The sequence below is a fragment of the Tupaia chinensis genome, unplaced genomic scaffold, assembly GCF_000334495.1.
Source record: "Tupaia chinensis unplaced genomic scaffold, TupChi_1.0 Scaffold000369_1, whole genome shotgun sequence".
Taxonomy (NCBI): domain Eukaryota; kingdom Metazoa; phylum Chordata; class Mammalia; order Scandentia; family Tupaiidae; genus Tupaia; species Tupaia belangeri.
In genome coordinates this window covers 2,240,009-2,248,369 of record NW_006159866.1, presented here as the reverse complement: position 1 = coordinate 2,248,369, position 8,361 = coordinate 2,240,009, and the positions used below count along the sequence as shown (strand labels likewise).

General features: G+C 60.8%; 1 protein-coding gene across 9 annotated transcripts in view; it reads right to left on the bottom strand.

The window, feature by feature from the left end:
- Window positions 1-8,361, bottom strand: part of PML (PML nuclear body scaffold) — a 31,831-nt gene that overhangs the window by 5,631 nt on the left and 17,839 nt on the right. For 2 of the 9 annotated variants that reach the window (XM_006153356.3, XM_027773773.1), the window contains exons 4-7: window positions 6,951-7,021; window positions 5,939-6,076; window positions 5,224-5,482; window positions 4,369-4,421 (exon numbers count right to left, since the gene is read on the bottom strand). In XM_006153356.3, the coding sequence (XP_006153418.1) occupies window positions 4,369-4,421; window positions 5,224-5,482; window positions 5,939-6,076; window positions 6,951-7,021 (521 nt within the window). Of the gene's footprint in view, window positions 1-3,613; window positions 3,762-4,368; window positions 4,422-5,223; window positions 5,483-5,938; window positions 6,077-6,950; window positions 7,022-8,361 lie in introns of those variants that run through there. The other 7 variants (XM_006153358.3, XM_014589693.2, XM_014589694.2 and 4 more) reach the window with 7 other exon arrangements.

Sequence of the window (8,361 nt, the reverse complement as noted above, 5' to 3'; positions counted from 1 at the left end):
TCACACTGAGCCACATGGGATCCAGGACTTCGCCAGGACACACATGGTGGACTCATCGTCACAGCCCACAACCGCGGCAGGCCGACTGCATTCCCATACGACACAGCACATCTGACGGTCGTGCCGACGAGGTACCTGGGGAGGGTCCGGGTCGACTTGTCCATCACCTTCCCAAAGGCTAGGAGGTGGCCTGGGGAGGCCTGGCCTCTCTCCTCCCCTGCCCAATCATATACCAGTATTTAGATGCCACCTCTGTTCAAGACCAAGGACACAAGGCCAGCGAGTGCCCTCTGGGGCAGACGTGCACTGACTGAGCCCCTGCTCTGTGGTGAGCACCCCACTGCAAACCCAGACGACCCCGGAACAATCCGATCACAACCCCTGGGGGTGGGACCCAGGCATCCATCGTATGAAACCTCCCGAGATCGTCCCAATGACAGAATCACCCCATGTCCAGTCACCAGCTGAGTGCACCCTGCCTTGGGAATGGAAGGGTCTGTCACCTGACATGAGTGCCCTTCAAGAGACCCCAAGCTCCCGAGGAAGCTTCTCAGTGCCCAAGCGTCAGCTACAGCTGGGATCAGTCTGGCAAGACCCACGCTTGCTGTTTTCTGCAGACACAAAACCCAGCTCGTGCAGCCTCGGAAGCAGCTCCAGCCTCCCCTGACCACAGGTTTCGGGTATGTTTTTCTCTGATATGTGTACTCAGCACTGGCCTGCCCCTGGGCCTGCGCTCTCACGCTCACCTGCCACCACCTCCCTTCCTCTGCAGGTCACCACGGCTGCCTTCTCACCCTCTCACCTGCCACCACCTCCCTCCCTCTGCAGGTCACCACGGCCACCCTCTCGCCTGGGTCCCTCCTGCTTCCACTCGTTCCTGCCACAAAGTGGATGAGAACACCCAGTTGTTGCTCTGGGTACTAAAACAGGGGTCCTTGCTGGAGGCTCTGCTGACCCCTGTGCAGTTCAAGCAGTCCTCACCCCAGGGACTCCGCTGTCAGGCTGTGACTCGCCCTCATCTCACACACGTGGCCTGCTGCCGCTCCCAGCAGGTGAGGTCTCATTCTATCTCTCACTGAGCCCCCAGACAGGTCGATTCCAGCACAGACACCACCGAAGCCCAAGCATCGAGCCCCAACACGCCCTGGCCCCTTGGCAATACTTGAGCAGGCAAGTTTCCACAGCTCTCGGGCACTGAGACCCAACAGGCCCAGGGCCCCAACCGCCCCGCCCGCACTCGCTGGTAGCCAAGGGTTAGGGGGACCCCCATCCACCCCAAATAGGCTGGCTCCCACGCCTCCTGGCCTGTCCCTGGCGTCCGCTGGCACTGCAGTTCTTTTCTCCATCTTTCCCTCCCAGGCTTCCACCTCTGCCTGGGGCCGGGGTAGCTCTAACCTGATCACAGTTTTGCTCAGCTCAGAGATGTAGATGAGGGAAACCAAGACTCCGTAGGTGGCTGGGTCTGAGGAATAATGGCAAGGGGGTCTCGGCACGTGTAGCCGGGCGATGCGGATGGTCACCCAGAGGGAAGAGACAAGGACGAAAACAGGGCACCTGTGGGTAGCCACTGGAGGGCCGGGAAAGCTGAAGACCAACACTTAGAGGACAGAGACCTGAAGGGAGAGCGAGAGCCCAGAACTGCAGGAGGAACCCGGGGAGAGCTGTCTACTCAGGACTGGATGCTGGTCAGGAGTCACGAGGACTGGAGATGACCACTGGACTCTAAGGTCCAGTGGCAGTCCTGCTACATGACAGGTCCACGGGCCTGGGGTGGGGGTAGTGGAGGGAGTGGGCCCACGGCTGGACGGGGGAGGCGGGGAGAGACGCATTTCTGAGAAGGGAGTGACCTCACCCAGAGCATTTAGTTCAGCATCAGAAGAGGATGCAGACAGATGAGGATGAGCAGGGGTGAGGCCAGGACACAGGCGAGGACAGGTGTCTTCTCCCTGGAGCAGGTGGGCTCATCAGGTGACAGGGGATGGGATGAGGGCCCAGCATGAAGGCAAGGCGGTGAACTCTGCAGAGTGCAGGTGGGTGCTGAGCCGGGGTCAGACAGAGGCCCTCATTCAGAGCTTTCCTAGCTGCGTGGCTAGGTCCTGGCTGCAGGTGGCGCTCCGAGGACACAAGTTACTAGATTCTCTCAGGCTGCTCTGGCTGAGCAGGGAAACAAGGTCCTGGTGAAAGACCGACCGGCTGGAGGGAACCTGCTGGCTACAGGGAGCTGATGGCAGGATAGGGGAACAGGAGGCTGTGGTCAGAGTCTAAGGGGCAGCAAGAGCGGAGCAGGGCTCAGTGATGAGGCACAGGTGTGGCTCTGGAGCTGGCCACTCAAGTTGCAATTACCACGAAGAAAAGATCAGAGTAGGGAGGAGAGACCTGGGAGATGAAGGATCGAGCCTGCCCTCTGCCAGGGGGAGGTGGGGAAGGTCTGAGATGAGCCAGGGACAGTGAGGCACTCTGGGAGCTGGAACCTCAGAAGCACAGAGGGTCTTCCTAGAGCCTTGGCCCCTCCTTCCCACTGCTGAAGCTCAGAGCTGGGAGAAGACCCAGTAGGATCAGGTTTCCCTGCAACATGAAACCACCCTGCGGGGGAAGAGCCAGCCCCAGGAAGTGGAAGGCCGAAGAAGGGTTCTCCAGGGTGATTGTTCAACAGTGTTTATTGAGCGGCCATCCATCCCGCCGGGTCTGGTGGACACAGGCCCTGCGCCCTGGGCTCAGACCCTGGCAGAGGCACAGTGGAATGGCTTGAGGCTACATTTGGTGGGGAGCTCCGAACACAGGAGGGCGCAAAGGAAGGAGAAGTGTCCTTCTTGGGCAAAGAGGCCCTTGGGGAAGGGCTGAGTTCAGCCATCTTCAGCTTTCTCGCTCAGCCTGGGGGGACCAGGTCTCCCAGCTCAAAGGCCGTGTAGCCATCATTCCTGACCAAGAGCTTACAAGCGCCTGGGGTGTGCTGAGCCTTGAGGTGCACAGAGTGGAGGCAGCCTGGGGACGGGCAGGGTGGCCGGCAGCCCTGGAGGGGGGAACACTCGGGGCTTAGAGGCCAGAGGGGGCCTGGGCCCAGGCTGGTGGGGCCGCTCTGGTGGGACTCAGCCTTGGGGATTGTCCATGGGGACTCTGTCAGAATCCCTGGGGGGCTCTCCTGCCCCAAGAGTCTGGGATGCTCTGCCTCCCCCAGGCCCCTCCACAGGAGATGCACCAAGCTGGGAAGCCACGGAGGATAGAGGGAGGGCAAAAAAGTTATTGAGCCACTGGGCTAAGTGGGAGGAGCTCTGGAAGAGGCGGCTGCGAGATCGCAAAGCCCTCCCCATGCGGCGGGGTGACCTGGTGGCCGTCTGCAGGCAGGTGGGATGCTCCTGGGCACTGGAGGGATGGCTGGGAGACCCTGTGGTGGCAAGGGTGCTGGCCTGGAACCCGGTGGGAGAGGCCCACATGGGGGAACGGTACAGTTGGAGGGGCAGGTGGAGGGCCTGGCGGGGGGGGGTGATTCGTCCTCGGTGCGAATTTTATTCTGCAAAAGCCGGCCGTATGCTCCTGGCGTTCGGCAGGCTGGTTGGCAGGCTGGGCACAGGAGGTGGCAGCTCGCTCGGCAGGATGGTGGGGAGGCCAGGCTGGGGGGTGGCACGTGCCGTTGGGCAGACAGGAGGCCTGGCGGGGCGGGGAGGCTCCAGGCCCTCTCAGCAGGGTGTGGGCTGGCGGGGAGTGTGGCTCGGTGGTCTCCATGGGCTCCACGCACTTTCCAATACAGAATCTCAGACTGAGTGCTGGAAGGGACCCCAGGGACCCCCCAGTCTGACTTTCACTCTATTCGGATCCCCCCTTCCCCTGGATAGGTGACAGCCTAGACTCTGGCAATGAACCACCAGGAGCAGAAAGGTCACTACCCACAAGGCCACCTGTTTCATGGCAGGGTGGCTTCAAAGAGGCCTCTCTACATGGACCCCACGTGGGCTCGTGTGGCCCTGACAGTGGCGGTCTCACCGCCCTTCACTGGCCCTGGGATGCTGGGTAGCAGGAGACGGATTCTTACTCAGCACCCATCACTGAGAACCTAAGCAGACAGAAACTACACCAGGAAACTCCCAACAAAGACCTGGGCTAGTCCAGGAAGGAGACAGGGCTCTGGGAGGAAGCCCGCTTCCGGCACTTGGAAGAATACATTGGCTAACGATGGCTCCTGTCCTGGCATGCTGAGGCGGCGCGGTCCAGGCATGAGCTGGCATTTGCAGGCTCCTCAGGACAGCTGAGGACTCCCTGTCTTGTGGGAAACTCCCCAGGCACAGGGCAAGTCTAAGAGCCACCTGCCATGGCTGTGCCCGGCCCTGGAATGGGTGCAGGAAGGAGTCCCACCCAAACCTCTGGGCCACTCACCGGGTTGTCAACATCGGAGTCTTCCGAGCTGCTGATCACCACGATGCGCTCCTCTGAAAAGGCAGGAGACGGCATTAGGCCCTGGTGGATGTGCTCTAGGTGGGGGCTCAGGGTTTCACCTGTGGGAGACCCTGCCGGCCATGTGCTGTGGGTGACGTGCATATGGGAGGGACGGGAATGGGCAATGTGGGTGCTGTGTGCTTTCGGCCATGGTGAGGGTTAGAAGAGGCTTCATTTTGTTTATCAAAAGCCTTTGATTGCCAGCAGCTGTTGTGAGCAGGCAATAGCAGAGCGGGGCGGGGCTCGGGACCAGGGGCGGGGGGCACGTGGGGCCTGGAGTCAGGGGCAAGTGAGGAGCGGAGCTGGATTCTCTGGGTGACAGACAGGGTGAGCTCTCCTCTTCTCAACCCTGGAAAGAGCTCGACTTCTGCCCGAGGACTCAGACTCCCCATCTGGGGTGTCCCGATATCGCGTGACTAGACACTCAGGTGGGTGGACTTTGCAGAAAAATCTGGGGAAGTGATGGGTGTGGCCGTTTCCCAAGTCCTCTCCAGGAGTGTGGGGGGCATCCGGCCCACTGTTCATTGGGGAGACTTGCCCTATGCAGACGCTTGGTACTGGGCATGGCTTAGTATTTTGGGGAACGAAACCCAGGGACTGCATTCGAGTCCCTTTGGCCCCCCACCCTGGAGTCGCAGCAAAGCATGAGGTGCAGGACTCTCACTGTGTGGGCTTTGCCTGCCCCATCCCACCACTCAGGACAGAACACGCAGTGAGCCCTGTCAGCTGTGGGCTCCCTGGGTGGGACCAGAATGCAGAGGGGCAGCCCAGCCACTGCCCTGCCCGCCTCCCTACCTGCCTCCTCCCCAGCGGTGCTGGCCAGGTGGTTGCTGCTGGGCAAGGAGACTTCGTCTCCCACCGTGGGATGCCCGGGGCTGGTGGGTCCATCAAGGCGGAAGGGTGAGACTGCTTTGGAGGTGCTGGGCCTGGGCTGCACGGAGGGGCTCCGTGCCAACCTGGCCTCCCTCTCCTCCTCAGACTCCATCTTGATGACCTTCCTGGGGCTCTGGGTCTGGCAGGACTTCCTCTTCTGGGATGTGGTCGTGTGGGAGATCTGTGCGGCAGGAGTTGGGGCCAGGTCAGGGGCCCCAGGTCTGTGGGCAGAGACCCTGCAGCTGGCCCCTTGCTCTGCTGGCCCCTCGCACCCACTCCTTTGTACTCTGCCATGCAGATCATGCTTCTCCTCAGACAGAAGGTCCCCCCAGGCCGGTCCTGGCTGCCGACCACCTGTCTAACAGTCTCAATGTCCCGACCCCCAACCTCTGGGAGAGACCCAGGTGCAGTAGGGAGCTTGTACAGTGCGACAAGGTGCAGAGTAACGGGGGCTGGCGGGGAGCTCATGCAGTGCGGCAGGGCACAGAGCAGAGGGGGCTGGTGGGGAGCTCGTGCAGTGCAGGAGGGCACAGAGCAGGGGGTGCTGGCGGGGAGGCCTGGACCTCACCAGCTCTGCCTCATTGCCTAGCTGGAACCCAACCTTCACAAAGGGAGGCAGGGTCCAGAGGAACCTTACCTCTCCGCAGGAGGGCTCTTTGATGGAGAAGGCAAACACGGGCACAGGGTGTGCCCCGGGCACTGGCTGGACTACAGCCACAGACTGGGCCTCGGCCGGCCCCTGGCCCTGGGCCTGTACCCTCTGCACCTTCTCGGGCTGCAAAGTCAGGGGGCAAGAGAGTCAGAGACAGCCAGGGTCCCGGGGCCTGTGGCTGGCCCACTCCCCAGGGCTCCCCGAGTCGCAGTGTGGGCACCCTGGGCCGGAGCTTGGAGCTCACTCGGTGGGGGGTTGGGGGGGACAGTAGTCCTTCCTAAACCGTCCATGGCTCCCCCTCCTCTGAACCCGAGTTGCTGGTGTACTGACACCAATGCAATTCTTGCATGTCCTAACAGAGCGGGAAGACACCCCAGGAAAGCACCCAGCCAGCGGCTTCTCGATGCACACTGGGTAACGAGCCCCAGCTTGCACACCTCCAGGGACCACACGCTCTCTCCTGGTGGAAGCAGCTCCTATGGCTACAAAACTTCCACAGCAAGAAAATCCTCCTACAAAGCTCTAACAGCAAGAAAATCCTCCCACTGAGCTGAAACCAGTGCCCTGGAGGCCTAACTGCCACTTGGCCTGAACTCCACCTGGACTAGCTGTCACGCAAGTTAGATGAGTTACTTAAAATTCACTGGGCCCCGCTGGCCCCACGGCCTACTGGTTAAGGGATCCAGATCCCACACAGCCAACTACGTGGCCCGCAATGAAAATTTTTAAAAAGACAGTATTTCCAAGGTCCTACTCTATCGCTGTATCTGGCTCTGAAAACTGCAGGAATCTTTGTAAAAGGCCTTCTTCGCCCATGGACTGTGAGTCTCTGCGGGCACTTCTACTGTCCTTTGCTACTCCCTCCCGCCGACGGCTCCTCCAGCCACTTGCTGCCCTCGTCTCTGGACTTTCCCTGCAGACATGGGGACCAAAGGACTCTGCCTTGCTTGACCTGCTGAGCCCACCGCTGCCCCTCCAAACCTCAAATCCTTCTCACCGGGTCAATGTCAATAGGGTCCCTGGGAGTGCTGGCAGCCTCAGGGCTGGCTCTCCTGGACGGAGCTGCATCTGGGGGACAAAGAAAGGTCACGGGCAGGTCAGTGCCACTCCAGACAGAGAAGTCCCTGCTGCATCTCTTGGACCACTCCAGGGCATCCCACTGCCTTCAGCTCCGTGGCTGTCAGAAGAAAAGTTTTCTACTGCGGTGGGGGCGAGTCCGGCCAGGAGGGATAGAGGTGGCTCTGTGGCCCCGAGTCTGAGCACACCTCTCTCCACGTCTGGGTCTCCAGCAAGGTGAAGTGTGTGGGAAGCCATCACTGCTCACTGGCTGCGCACGGTGAGCACACGGCCAGCTCTGACTCATCTAGTCCACACCGCTCACTCTGCAGTGGCCTTCTCTCTGCTGCCCTTTACGGCACCCAGGACAGGCTGTGTCCATGCCGCAGGGTCACTCCAGACACAGGCACACGCTCAGGGCCTGGGGAAGAAGCCCTATGTGCACCTGCCCCAGGACCCTAGGACTCTACCTTCATGAGGAGGAGGAGGAGGAGGAGGAGGAGGAGGAGGAGGAGAAGGAGGATCAGGGAGCCCTGGGAGGATCAGGGAGCCCCACCGCTGGCGCCTGCCTGAGTGCCTGCAGATTCGTGGTCTCCCACGCTAGCTGCTCAGAGCTCAGACTCCAGCTTAAAGATTTGGTCACAGAGCCCTGAAGGAGTCATGCACACCCCACACCCCATTTAATTTGAAGGCTGCAGGTCCCTCCCCCCACGTCTCCACCCACAGAGATGCGACAAGGCTTGGACTGGGTCTGCACAGCCAGCACTGCCTCACTCCCCGCTTGGCGACGTGGTCTTGGCCCTCTCCTAGTTGGCCTGGACAACTCTGGAGGTCAGGAAACGGTCTGCTTCTCCCCACCTCCCAGCACCAGGTGGGCCCCGAAAGGCTGGCAGCTAGCCCAGAGGACAGGCCACCCCGTGGCAAGGGCCCTTCTCCACTGAGCCACGGAGTAGAGTGGGGCCAGCAGCCAACCACACCCGGGGCTTCTTGACCCTCTCTGCCCTAAGGCCATGTCCCAGTTGTCCTCTCCATTCCTGGACACACAGGGCTCGGGAGACACTCCCAGAGTGAAGGGTGCTCTGGGGCTAAAATGATACGGGGTGAGTTTCGGCTTTGCAGTTTCTCACGCTCATCTGAGGAACATTTGCACATGTTCCCAAGGTCACGAGCTAGTCCTTAGGGTCTTGGAGATTAGCAAAATGTGGGCCCTATGAGCGGCTACTACCCCAGTCAGGGCCTCCTCTCCCCCTTATCCTGCACCCTAAGACCTAACCAAACCCGAGACACAATAAAACCCATTTTCCTTTTCTGTCTTGTTCTCCAGGGCTTAGGGTTGTGTTAAGGTTAGGGAA